Below are 14608 nucleotides of genomic sequence, written 5' to 3' on the forward strand. Positions count from 1 at the left end.
CTGGAGATTATCACAAACAGCCTCTTCAGGTTTTAGCCTCCATATAAAATTATTTTAAAACCACCCAATACAGAATTGACAGTCTAAATGCTTGAGTTTTTTGAAGTGATGAAATCCATTAAAAATGTTTTAGAGCATCTTCCAGCGCACTTAGGATCTCTGTACACAGTTTAAACACATTCTGAAGCCATCAAAAATCATAAGAGTTCTGCAACTTCAACTCATTCTCAGATATTTCCTTTGCCATCTTCAATTATTCTATCACTTAATGCTTTAAACGATAGTGGTAGCTTCTCTTTGGAATTATTCAGACACTTACCACAGTTTACTACTTATTGTTTATGTTCCTCCATAGTGAAAGGACACCAGATTCAGAGGCTGTTATTATGATTAATCATAATCAAGTAATAGCTTTTGGGCATTACCTTTTAGATGTTTGTGTAAAGCAATTACTTACAAGCTTTTAAAAATATCCAAATCATATCAGAGTAACTTTGAATTTTAAAATTACTCCTTCACATGCTGCACCCTACCACACTTCTTCACAACTGAAAGAATCATTAGAGATCCTTACACTGAAGCCCAGGTACTTTATGGTACTTGGACGACTGGACTCAACCTTCTGCCGTCAACATGAGACTCCACAATATGCTCCTAAAAGTCATCTTCTCTCTTGCTATTTTTGTAGCTTAAATATATCTATAAAATAGTTAATGTACTTAAGAGTATTATCCTTCTTGTTCTGCTCTCACCAACTAATGAGATTAGTCGTGTCACCCCCTCCCTTTTTTTTTTTTTTTAATATGTACGAATTGCTTTATGTAGCTTTAGACAACAGTGTTTTCTTTTCCAAATGAATATACTCAACTGAGTTCTCTTCAAGGATTCTTTTTCCAGTTCCCCCTCTTATTACTGGTGCTTTCTTCTGACCTTATCTATCTGCATCTTTTTTAAAAAATAAATCTTAAATTAGGCTTGAGCTCCAACTATGAGCAAGTGACAGCAGAGACTACCTCATTTGATACAGACATTCTACATGGAGCCACAGATTTCTTCTGTAATGATAGCTCTGTCAGTTTATTTAACAAGCTACACTGAAAAATTAAGAACCGTAATTAAAAAAGTTAAGTACACTTAGAGTTCAATTTGTCTGAATTGATGGGTCTTGTCTGTACTACTTTTTAGAAGGAAAGCTTCATAAAAAAAGACCAAAAAAACCCCCCAAACCAAAACCCAACCACCTTGCAAACTATACTATCTTAAAACTTTCCTATGAAGGATAAAGCCCACAAGGAATTGAGAATTCCCATATTTGCAGATTATCCAAATGAAAATTCACCAGGTTTGGTCCCATAGAACCCAATCTATGTCCTCTCACTATGAGTGGGCAGCTAGAGCTGCCAACTTTGTCCTTTTTGTCTTTCATGCCCATCAATGTACCCAGGCATTTCTGCACACAGGCACCCGTGTTAATAACCTGATAGCAGATCCTTAGGTAACTAGTTATTCTCTCTGATCACACCATACTGAAACAATTGTGTATTCTACATTATATGATGGAAGAAAAAAATTCCAATTTCTAAAAGCTTTACATTACTGCACATAACCCTTTGGATTTGGGAAAAAATATGTCTGGGAAGATTTTAGCTCCCTACTTTGTCTCTATTTTATTATCCCTTTCCAATGAAAACACTTAAGTCTATTTCTCTATCAAAAACTGTCTTGTATTTGACTACCATAAAATCCATGCATTTGCTCAGTATTTGCAAGTAGAACTAGTGCTACAAATAAATTAATCTTTTCAGAATACTTCAGCAGATGGTTCTCCATCCTTTGAAGAATGCATGTAATTGAATCTGATTGCTTGTAAAAGCAAGAACCAACATCACTGAAATGGGTGGGAGAGCAAGCGTAATTTTTTCTCCCTTAAACAGCTCTGCTAATAAACTAATCTTGGCTTCTGTGCTGGTTTTGGCTGGGACAGAGTTAATTTTCTTCATAGTAGCTGGTATGGGGCTATGTGTTGGATTTGTGCTGGAAATAGTGTTGATAATTCAGGGATGTTTCAGTTATTGCTGAGCAGTGCTTACACAGAGTCAAGGCCTTTTCTGCTTCTCACACTACCCCACCAGCGAGTAGGCTGGGGGTGCACGAGAAGCTGGGAGTGGACACAGCCGGGAGAGCTGACCCCAACTGACATTCCATACCATACGATGCCATGCACAGCATATAAAGCTGGGGAAGAAGAAGGAAGGGAGGGCGTTCAGAGTGATGGCGTTTGTCTTCCCAAGCAACCGTTATGCATTATGGAGCCCTGCTTTCCTGGAGATGGCTGAACACCTGCCTGCCAATGGGAAGTAGTGTATGAATTCCTTATTTTGCTTTGCTTGCATGCATGGATTTTGCTTTACCTATTAAACTGTCTTTATCTCAACCCACAAGTTTTCTCACTTTTACTCTCCCGATTCTCTCCCTGATCCCACCAGGGGGGAAGTGAGTGCGCAGCTGTGTGGTGCTTAGTTGCTGGCTGGGGTTAAACCACAACAGCTTCCAATTCTCATCCTGTAGTCCAGAACTCAGTTCTCCTTGAGGACAACTACTGGTCTCCTAAGTTACAGGTAATTCTTAAGGGCAAATGAAATCCAGAAAAAAAACCCTGAAGATTTTATTTGGTTTTGAACTTGTCAGACCAGGTGCCTACATGTCACTCAAAAATGAAAATCAAGTACACCAATTAATTATTCTGCTAATCCAAAAGGAGGTATTGGTAGAGATGTACTCATTGGAAAAAAAAGCCAGCCACACAGTGTTGTAATATGTGGCTTGTGGCTATCTTGCTCCCAGCTACAACATCAGTTACACACCTTTTAATTCTGTAACTCACCAGTATACAAGCACAAACCCAAATCATCCCATCCTGCCCAGTTCTTTCCCTAAAAAGGTAAGAAGATGCACATCAGCAATAAAATAAGCAGAATAGAGGATGTGGCACAGAAAGTACAGCTGCTACCACATTATGTACAGGAACAGACATGTTTTCGCAGTTACAGAGGATTGAGCCTGCAACTCCATAAAAGGAAGAGTTAAAGATATCATCACAGATGTTGAATGGAAGAGATTTCAAATAAACTAGGTACCACTTCTAATTTAGTTCAGTCCATCAGCTGAAGACTGACCATCATTTGGCTAAATACCAAATGAAGTTACAAACTTTTTTGTAACAATTAAGTCTCCGATGTTTTATTTCAAAATTATGATATTGTTAAATCCATACTATTTGAAGACCCCCATAGAAGAGTCATACTTAACTCTGTATTGCAAGCTAATTACATCAGCAACAGCCAGCAGCGCAGCAATTTGGCATACTCACAGAGGAAAGGAAGCACTCCCACCCTGCCATCTCTCTCAGCTGACATACAAGAACTCACTAGGTCTAAAAGCAGCCATATTCTTCCTTAAAAAACCAACCCTCTCACCAGAAAACCAACCCAGCAGAACTAATACAGAGGCTGCGAGACGGGGGCAGGGTGAGGGGGGGGAATCCTATGTACTCCAAAGAAGCCCTGTGCCAAGCATGAGGAGAATCACCAGGATTAACAGAGAAGTCACACGTCTGATTTGAATGGAGTGGTTCACCCTCCTTCCCCACTCCCCCCTCTCCCAGTCAGTGATCCCTGGCCACCCAGCAAACAACCATGTGTACAAAGCTCTCTTTGCTGTCCCTGTTTATCAACTGGCTGTAAGAAAAATGGTTTAAACAGGTATTTTTGGCTACTGAAATGTAAAGTGACAGAAATTGCTTGGGTTTTAGTTATAAAAATTATTCTATCCAAACCCATAGTGGCTGACTGACACTACCACTGCCTCTCAACTCACATTCCTATCCAGACTGCTCAGAACTTAAAACCTCCTTCCCCTTCACCTAGCACCTTTGCCTAGCGATGCTGCACACGCCTGCTGCATTCTGCGTCAGTCTGTACACAATCCTAAAATCTCCTTAGGCCCCTGATGCCAAAACATCACAGAGCACACCAGATGTGACCATATCTGCATCTTTTCTTTTGCCCATTTAAAAGCCACCACACGGTACAATGGGAAACCATGTGAAGAACCTTAATGTAAATGATAACTAACACAAGCATAAGAAACACATTGCCAGTTTTTCAGTGATACTCACAACCATGGGCTACACTCTACTATGTGAAACTAGAAAGAAAAGCCTAGCAAAGTACATGAAAATATAAATAGTACTATCTCCGCTTCTGTCTAAAGGTTGTGTAGAAGCTTGAAAAGGACAAGACGACAATGCCTAATCAGCATGCTGTAGGGTGGATATTCGTGCTCTTAGTTTTTGTCTTCACCTAACAATCACTGATTTTCAGGAGCTTTATTTTAGTTACTGTGGACCTGTGAGGATGATTGAGATTAAACAGTCTTTTTGAAGATCTACCTGTACGCTGTACACTACGTGATTCTCCCATACTACGACCAGTCTCTGACCGCAGCACAAAATTAATTTCTGAATCAATTCAGTGGCTTAACTAGAACTGTGCTAAACACTGGATCTTGTCTTTTTATGATATGACATAAGTCAAACAAGACAGAACTTCTTACAGCACAAGCATATATACAGCTTACCTGCTGTCAGTCTCAGTGAAAGAATTACACCTTTTATCTGTTCTAAATGCAAGCGTTCCTAACCCTTCTCCCCATGCCTTAACAAAAACTGCAATACAAAACCAAGCATAAACTGGCAACATGGCAAGTATTAGTGTCAACAAGGTAATTCCTTTATAAACAAGCCATGTAGCCATAAATGTTAGCTGCTGCAGAGGAAAGGGTGCTTTTGTTTCATTCTTAAGTTGATAGAGATCCACTCTGCATGTTATTTTACATTGTGCAGGAAGAAGTAGTAGTTAAAGAGTTCAGCAAGTGAAGTTTTGCCAAGACAGATGAGCCTTCCTTCCTATGCTATAGAACAATCATTATTTCAACACATGGTCTGAGCAACAATCACGTATAGCACGATAGCCTTTGTTTCATATACACTATAATCTCGTTAAGAAAACAAACTGCAAGTTTATTATGTGGGCAAAGCTGACTTGTCCACATTTAGGCTCTGACTTGGTTATAAACAAGCACAGTACAAAATCTACCATGCACATGAGCCTTTTAAAAAAAGGGATATGGCCCATAGGGAAAGAGATTCCAAGATACAGAACAAGACTCTAGGTTGTTAAAATGGACCACATTTCCATACTGAAGATAAGCCCAGCCTCTGACGGTAGTAAACATGCACAAGCCACAGTTTGGCTCCCTTGGGAAGGGTTTCATGATCCCAACAAGATCTCTTACAAAGAACTCAAAAAACCCAAACCAAACAAAAAACACCAAACAGAAAGAGCCACTACACAGAAAAGAAAAAAAAACTGCATCACATACTAGAAAGAAAAAGTTGCAGAGAAGAGGCAAGTCTGTTCAATTAACTTGCATTATTTTAATTCAGAAAGCCTTTTTCTGAAGGAGGGGAAAGGGGTAGGAGGTTGCAGATTTTTCTATGTTCAGTTAACTAGGAGCAGCAAACTCCCTCCCTTTGTCCCTCCCCTACAACTACTAGCTTCACACATCTGCATTGTTACCTTCACTTTTTCTCTTCTCAGGCAGCAGAAAAGACAATTTTCATCAAAAGACCAATCAGAAACACCTTCAGGCTCACAGTCTGTAAATCAGAGGAATAGCAAATTACTTCATATTCATAAACCGCGACACAACTGGAGCCAAAAGAGAAATGCCGAATTAAATACCTGTTTCACAACATTCTTGCCTGCATTCTGAGGATGCAGGCTTCATTTCGGCCATTTTTCTAAATCCCCAGATTACCAAACTGTATACATTTTATCTATGCACAACAAATCTGTTTTTCCGAGCACTGCCAAATACACTCCCAGCTACATAAAGATGAACGCACACTCATTAGTAATTTTAGCCAATATGAAACTAACTGTGAGCGCTGCCTGGGGGAGGGGGGGGGGGGGGGGGAAAGCACAAATCACCACGGTAACACACATTTTCTAGAGGCAGAGCTGGGGCTGCTTCTGTCATTAGAAATGCAGAACAAGATACAAACATAGAGATTGAATACCTTTAAACAAACTGAGATCTTTTAATAATCCAGGTCCAAACAGGCCTTCTAGAATACTTTCAAACCCTAAAAGCAAATAAAAGAATTGTTAGCTTTCTAGATTAAGTACGTCACTACAAGAATATTCACAATAGCAGTTCTATATTTATCTGTTCCAAGAACAGAGCTCAATGTGTTTTCTCTAAGTATTACAAGATGCATGGGTCAATTGTGATGACTGAACTACTGACAAATCATAGCACAATCTAGAGACCACCAACTCCTGTACTTTTGTAAATAGCTAGGTTAAAAACAAAGAACATTACGACATTGAAATAAACCATTTTGAAAATAAAATAAGTTGTAGGTTCTACAATGTGACCAGGTAATTTCTATACAAAAAAATTTCTCTTGCTTAAGCCTCCGAACTGAAATAAGGTACATTTTCCCAATTAAAAAAAAAAAAAAAAAAAATTTTTCCATCTGAGTGGCACTCAGTTGCTTTTCTGAATTTCAGCAAATGTTAGAATCAGTGTTTCCTGAAGAGTTACATGTTTGAGGAGAGAAAAGTCGAAGGAAAGGGATTCAGCAGTGTCATGCAACTAAGGAACCAAATTCCAATCACAGATCTGCATCTAAGATACACAGTCCAATTTACTTCAATGCCATGATTTATGCCTCACTTAAAATAAATCTAACCAATTTTAGTTTATTCCAAAAGAGGAAAAACCTTTACCGAAATTACTGCCGTTATTTGGAAAATGTTAAATCAATACTACACTAAAGTCCTGCTGGCAGTAAAATCTACAGAGCTATTAACTACCCAATACTGTGAGAAGACAGGTTAGCAGAGTGAATATGAAAAGTACAAAGACTACTTTAAGGGGGACAAACAAATTCCACCTGCTTATAAAAATGTATTCCCGATTTGACCATAAAACTCAAGACTACAACTTACTGTATTTTTCCCCCCCCATTAATACTTCTGCTTTGTAGGTTTAATAACAGTTTGCATATAGCTAGGGGCAACTTCTACTTGCCTCAATCTTTGAGACGCAGAAGAAGAAATGACGAAAAAAATGTTAAGACAGAAAAATATGGTTTTAAATTTACAGAAACTTGCATGTGTGAATTGGGGACAGATAAACTACCTGAAATAGCCCTTTTAAGAAACAAATCGAAATCTAAATGATCACGTTATGAAGGAAATCTGTTACTACATTGCAAAAGAGCAATAATTCTAAAATAACTCTGACTACATACATATCTAGTATCAAAGTTATCTTTTGGACAGCAGTCTTCAAAAGGAAAGGACAAGTACTGTTACATCCCTCTGGGTGTCAGCAAGAGTGCCAGTGCACTAACATCTTCAGATACCAGATGCAGGACCCTATAAAATCTGCAGCCTGCAACATGACTTAAATGGCCAAAGCATTGCCAGGGCACACCACCATCCCTGATCTAATGCCTATCAGAGGCTGATACTAAAATTCTGATCTCAGAAAGCATTGAGTGGAGAACAAAAATAAAAAAAACAAAAACAAAAGGTGAAAGAGTGACAGTGAAATAACAGTCAAGAGTAAAGAGAAATAGGGGAGAGATCAGAAAACAAGGTGGAAGAGGAGAAACTGCAAAAACATCCCATTGAACAGCACCTTGTCAGGCAGAGAAGTAGCACTGCCTCCAAAAAAAGCCAATTCAGGGTTCAGGAAGTGGCAGGAACAGTGGGAAAGGGCCAACCAACCTGACCTAGAAGAAAAATAGGAGAATCAGGGTATTGACCCGTAGGTTTGTAACGTTGACTCTTTTATGGGTAGTGACCTCTCAGAATTTGTATCTCAAATGAAACCTTAAGGAAAACAGCTAACCAACCTCATTCTTTATCTTTTTGTTTTAAAAAATTGTATTTTTTATAGATATAAATAAAAATCAGAAGAGCTCAGAAATTTTACTCAAACTCACCACTCTTAAAATAGTAACTGCCAATGACTCATGCCCCACAGTTTGCTATGCATGCAATTGCACACTGAAGTCCCTGCCAAGTTTTACAGCTTGGATATTGTACAATCATAGTTTGCTAGCCCACTGTTCTCAGTGATGCTAATGCCACTTGGTTTTTATTAATATTAAATATTGGATTTAGCAGTTGCATAGCAACAGCAGAACATCTTATGTGCAATGCTTGACATTAAAAAAGGCAAGTAAGGGAAGTATGAATGTATTCAAAAATTATACTAAAGACTGGCAAAACTGCCATGAAGATGAGACCTATTCCCCCCCAAATGCAAAGTGCAAGGCAGTAAAGACAGTATAAGCCCTGCGATGTAGTGTTCAGTCATTCAGGACTCCAAAAGAGCAACTGTGTACAGTTAATCATGCATAATACATTGAAAACAAAATCTTGAAAAAGGAGCTGCCTACTTTTTATAGTATTTTTTCTCTCCATTGTCACTGCTCTTAGAAGCTTGAAAAGAACATTTCTTTTCCCACCGATTGTCCTTTTCCATTTGGCAGATGATATTTTCCTGCATTTCAAATGGAACAGAAATTAACATGGCTGCCTCTGCTAAATTCCAGTTTCTATATTTTCATCATCCATATTTCACTGTCTGACAGTTCACAGCAGCTGAAGAGCAGGGCCAGTGGAAAAGTTGCAGGAATAACAGAAGAGAAAAAAGGATGAAGATCCCAATATTTTAGAGCTTTCTTAGGTACGTTCCTCACAATTAAAGCAGCCATACATTTAACCCTTATAATGTTACTGGTGACCTATACAAGGGAAAACATCCTTACGGTGTTAGTGTAAGAATTTAGAAAAAAAGTTTTTAATTTTTTTAAAAATACAACATTTATAAAGTGTAAAATATTTTCTCTATCTCAGAAGGCTCTCCAGTAAGTGAAGAATTAGCAAAAAAAAAAAAAAAATCCCAGAAAGAACAAAGAAAACTCTTAGTACTGAAGCAAGGGTGGACTAACTTTTTAAATGCAGAGGTTGTTACACACTTGTTACTATTTCACAATTGTTAGCTCTAAAAGTAAAGCAATATTTAAGAAACATTATTCTCTATAATGTCCTCTGACAAAAATCAGAATATGGATGTGCCATTTTTATGCTAAGAGTAACAAGTACAGAAATTAAAACTAAAACAAAAGGAAAAAAAGAAAGAGTTAACTATGCAGTTTTCAGCATGGTCAAGTTTCACCGGTTTTGTCTCTGCAGCTAAACAGTTTTATTTTCATCTTTTCTGGCATTTTCATCCTCCCTTCTGTAACCAAATATTTTAAGTCATAAATTTAAACTGTAATTATAGTTTGTTGGTTAACAGTTTAAGACAACAGTTTAACTTCAAGCTCTACCAAAAAGAAAAAAAAAATCCAGTTAGATCCTCATATCATCTTTTGCCTTAAAACTGAGAGTACTTGTAATGATTAAGTAGCTACCAGGCTCCTTGAGATAACACTATTACAGAAGTTGATAATCCAAGAGAGGACTTTACTGGCTGATCTCTAGTGTTGTAGATTAGTCAGACACATTCTCCCCCTTAAAAAACAGGAATGCAAGATCTTCAGAAGAAGATAGGGATGCATTTCTGGACTGCCATTGACACAAAGGCTAGCATTTCAAACAATGCTTTTTACCCTGCAACAGCACAGCTCAAACATACGCTTTAATACTCACTACATAATTCAGCTTTACACACATACCTAGTGAAAGCAGTAAAGCTTGTACCACTAACTAGAAGTCAAATAAATTTGAGGGTAGTAAAGAAAAGAAAAGCTACAATCCATCTTTACTACTACATAAATTGTTAAAGAAGTCCAAATAAAAAAAAATTAATAAAAAATAAATCAACATAGCAAGGGCCCTGAAGGGGGAAAATAAAAAAAAAACCAAAAACCCAACATACATAGTTATCAACTCTTCAACCCTAATCTGTGAATATCAATTTAATCTGTGAATATCAGTTTGTAAACTAGATGTCAATAGGCTAAGTAAGTACGAGCCAGGGCAGTAGTTATGTAGATACTGTAGACCAATTGCAATAGAAAAAAGACAACTGATTCACCAGCATTTATTTATAGTAAACAATCAGCCTAATAGATAGCAATTTGCACTTTAAAAGGACAACTTCAAAAAGCTGGAAATTGAGTTAAATCAATTAAGACAATAGTTGTCTACATCTTTTGTTTAAATTTCTTAACTATTTACAAACTTTTTACTAGAAACCCTCAAAACAATATAATAGGAAAAAATCTGACCTGTTAATTTAAAAACAAAACAAAACAAACCAGCAAAACCCCCAAAAAACCAAAACCACAATGTGTGAAAGCATGAAGAAGAGAGAATAGGTTGGACGAAGAGCAGGGGGATTCAGAGCAGAGAGCGTAAATCAAAATTCAGAAATGTTACAAAGGTCAGAGCACAGAGACACACACAGCTTTAAAGTAAGCAAAGATAAAAATCAAAAAGGTGGCACATATGCGTATCACCTAAAAAAAAATCCTGTAAGAATATGGTAGTATATTAACAAACAAACACTCAACAGAATGGCATACGATCATTCAACAAAATCTATAAAAGTTATGTTATTTAACATTTGTAAGTTAACAGTCTTAAAATCCTATGGAGGCGATTTTTTTTCTGTGGGAGTTACTCAAAGAATGTTTGCAGCAGTGTTTAATTCCAGAAAGTCTTGGAATAGTGAGAAAGTTCCAATGGGCTGGGGGAAAAAAAAAATCATCCCTTTCAAATGTCAAAACACTAAACAGATTAGTACTAGGGTCTCAACCTGGGAAAGGTTTTCAAAACCAAGGAACGGCTCAGAGGACTACTGAGGAATTAACAGCAAAAATGGTGTCAATCAACATGGGCTTACACAAATTATCTTATTTAACTTTTATGAAACTACAAATTTGATTAACAACAGTAACAGGCTTGATGTAATATTTTTAGATTTATGTAACATTTTTGGGCTAGCAGAACACATTTTGACCAAAACCAGCCAGAAAAAAAAAAACAAAAAAAGAAAAATATTTTAAAAAGAAAAACCAAACCAAAACAAACAGAAATCAGCCAAATACATACAAAACAGATTAAAAATCGATTAAGTGACAGCTCTTGAAATGTTGGTGTCAACGGGAAACCACTGCTAGTGAGGTCCATCAGGTATTGGTTCTTGGCCCTATGCCATTTAACATTTTAGTCAGTGACTTGGAAGAAAGCAGTCACTAAATTTGCAGGAGATACAAAGACAGGAAGAACAGTAAATAACAAAAGGCCCAGGTCACAGAGGCTGCTTACCAAAGCAAATGCAATTAAACACTACTTCGAAAGGGGGGTGGAGGGGAATGGAGAAAGCCACAAAACACACATCCAGGAGCAGGAAAAACAGCTTTTCAAAGACATACCCAGATCCAGCAGCTGAAATTGGAAGCTGATCAAACTCAGCCACACATAAGACACTCTTAATTTTACAAGGGTCCAATTGAAAACACAAGATATGCACTCCAGGACCAGACGGACGCTTTCCCTACTCTAGGATTCTGGAGGTGTTATTTAGGTAAGCGTGGGCTGGCCGCTAAGATCTATTCCCCTTGTACTCTCCCCCAGCACTTACATTCATCATGTTAGGAGTCTCATTAACTAGTAGGAAGCAAGAGCCACCACCATCACATCAGGTTTTTATTGGATTTCTCATGCCTAGATTTTCTGGTCAAGATTGGATATATTTATCCACAGCTATGGGATTTGAAGCAGGAATTAATTCAGAAAAATCCTACAGTCTATGTGTAACACGGGAATTCTGTCTCTTTCAGGACAAAAATCTATTAAACTTGAATGTTTCACTCACAGGCATCTTAATAGAAAAGCAAGACCAAGCAACAAGGGAGGAGAAAAAAGTCACAGGACAGTTATTAATATACACCAAGTCTCAGGACACGCATATAATTTTAAGTTGTGAATATTCTTTTATTCATGCAACAAAATAAAAGAAACTCCCATCCACCTATGATGAGAGATCTCGTTATCTGAATGGAGCCCTATTAAGTACTCCAACTACAAGTTAAACCAACTTTGTCTTAGCTTCTGGGGGAACAAAGAAAAAGCTGTGCATCTTCAGCAATTTTTCAAAGTTCATGCTTCCACATTCTTGTTAATGAAGCTGCACCGCCTGGGGACTTACTGCAGACTTCCCTGCTCCAGAGACAACAGATGTTTTAGTAAATCCAAGGACTTTCCAGGGACCTTAAATATCAATAACTGGTTCTGTAAGAGCAATACAGACACATGCATACAGAAGAAAAGAACTATGGATGTTAAGATAGGTACTGTTTAAAAGAACAGGTATGACCAAGTCCTATAGAGCAATACATAGCTCTTCTATAGCTTTTTTCACCAGAACACCTTGTGTTCCCAGGACAAAATATGTAGTATGACCTGCTGAGGTCCCTAAACAGGCCCTTGGTGCTCAAGAGAAAAAAACCCATCCTTTGGCCTTAGACTAATGCTTTACTCACTGTAGAACAGCATCTCCTGTAGACAAGTTTCATTTGAAGCAATCAAGAAGCCAACAAGGTGCATGTTCTGTCAAACAGCCATTTCACTGTTACAGTAACTTACCACAGCAGTAAGCTGAAAAATCAAAAAAGGGACAAAAAAAACCTACTACGGCAGCAGACAAGCACTGTTGATAGAAGTGCTTCTGACCAACCATCCTGCAAGGCTTCATTAAAATTCCAATACTGGTCTGTAATTTTAATAAAGAAGAAGCAGCTGCAGCAGGCCATCCTCACTCTTCTCTCCAAGCATTCCTCTCAACCAAGCAATTCCTTTTCCTCTGAGAATCAACTCTAAGCACATTTTCTCTGATGCAATATCAAACTCACAGCAAGGCATTTAAAAGTTAATGAGCTAAGTATAACAGAAAACCAGCTACATATCTGGACTACAGCGCTGCAACGCACTTGCCTTCACAACAGTAGAGAACCCTGCAAAATCCCCTAAAAGACAGTAGGTCTCTTCCCTCTACGGGGGAGAGCAGAGGGGCAAAGAAAGCAAGTTATCAGGCTGTTTTGCAGTGCGAGAAATGGAAACAGGTCTCCCCATCCTACGTTAGAGCTCTAACTGGCAGATTATCTCACTAATTACAACTGAAAAGTCACCCCCCAAAAAAGAGAAGTGACAAGTCATAAAGCTTGTTGCTAGAGTACAGAGTATAGCAAGGCAAAAGGTATAATATGGACCATCTCCTGCCCCCCTCCCACAAGAAGTATTTTTGTGTGTGATCTGATATCAAGAAGAGAATTACACGAAGGCATGCAACCTTCTTATCTCTAATCAAAAGACTCAGCAGCAGAATTCAAGAAAAGCCAAGGACTCTCTGCAATAGCTGTCTCAACATCACCTCAAGACACAGCAATTGCTCTGGCAGACTGAGCAGTAATCTTCATGTGGATTTGTGGGGGTGGGAAGATTTGTAGATACTGATTTGTAGATACTGCACTGCATCACTAATCTGACTAGTTGTTCAAGTCAGGGGTTGTGGGCTTCTGTTTTACATTTTAACTCAAGATCAGGAGGTTTACTGTACAACTACCTGGTTTTCTTCACAGCCAGTCACCACCAATGCAGAACCTGACTGGACTCTTCTCATGTAAATACTTGCATTTTATTACTTTAGAAAATAAACCAGAAAATACAGATATCACAAAATGGAAAAGAATGACAGCAAAAGAGTTTCAGTAACTACCAACTTTCTATGTATCCTTAAAAAGGTAGTTTTTACTTAATGGTAGAACAAGATCTAAATTAAAAAAAAAAAAAAAAAAAAAAAAAGAAGAACCCCCAAAAACCCCACACCAACCAAAAAACCCCAAAACCCCCACAAACAAAAAAAACCCCAAACAAACAAACAAACTTTAACACTAAAAGTTGAAGTGGTATTTGTTTTTCAGTATCTCAATTCAAAGACGGTGCTCTTATTTGTTCAACCTCCAGGTCTGGAGTTCCAGCAGGCAGCCAGGTACAACTTTCACTGAGAAGAAACTATACCAAGTTTATAAACAGATCAAAAGAGCCAAATAGCCAAGGAATGAGAGTGCTCAATAGCACAAAACATCATGGACCAAAAATTTTATATAGAGACCCAAACATTTCTCAAACTTGAGGCAATTTTTTCCATATCCAACAATGTTGCATTATTTATTGCAGCAAAACCTTGAAACTTTTTTCCTGTGGGAGACAACCTGTTAATGCTTCACTGCCAAGCAAAGTTAAGATGATATTCATTAACTACCAGTGTTTATCCCCATACGCCATGCTCCCCTGGCGCAAGCGTAAGAGTAGCCTTGCAGTAGACAGAACTGATCTGCCTGGAAAATGCCTCCCACAGAAGAGCTAGGATTTCCAGCAGCATCAGTTCACTGCTCCACTTTATTTCATGGCCACAGTAATGCTCATACCACTAATCAGCCAGAGTCAGGTGT

The 14608-nt window shown here is 38.0% G+C and overlaps 1 protein-coding gene across 9 annotated transcripts in view; it reads right to left on the reverse strand.

The window, feature by feature from the left end:
- The window catches only part of LCOR (ligand dependent nuclear receptor corepressor), a 91013-nt gene that overhangs the window by 52971 nt on the left and 23434 nt on the right, over window positions 1–14608 (reverse strand). For 4 of the 9 annotated variants that reach the window (XM_052799081.1, XM_052799087.1, XM_052799088.1 and 1 more), the window contains exons 2-3: window positions 6143–6208; window positions 5640–5719 (exon numbers count right to left, since the gene is read on the reverse strand). The exons of 1 other annotated variant lie outside the window; for it this stretch is intronic. In XM_052799081.1, the coding sequence (XP_052655041.1) occupies window positions 5640–5719; window positions 6143–6208 (146 nt within the window). Of the gene's footprint in view, window positions 1–2884; window positions 2934–5639; window positions 5720–6142; window positions 6209–7776; window positions 7871–8542; window positions 8647–14608 lie in introns of all 9 variants that reach the window. 4 more of the 9 variants (XM_052799082.1, XM_052799083.1, XM_052799084.1 and 1 more) reach the window with 3 other exon arrangements.

Source organism: Harpia harpyja, chromosome 10 (genome assembly GCF_026419915.1).
Source record: "Harpia harpyja isolate bHarHar1 chromosome 10, bHarHar1 primary haplotype, whole genome shotgun sequence".
Lineage (NCBI taxonomy): Eukaryota > Metazoa > Chordata > Aves > Accipitriformes > Accipitridae > Harpia > Harpia harpyja.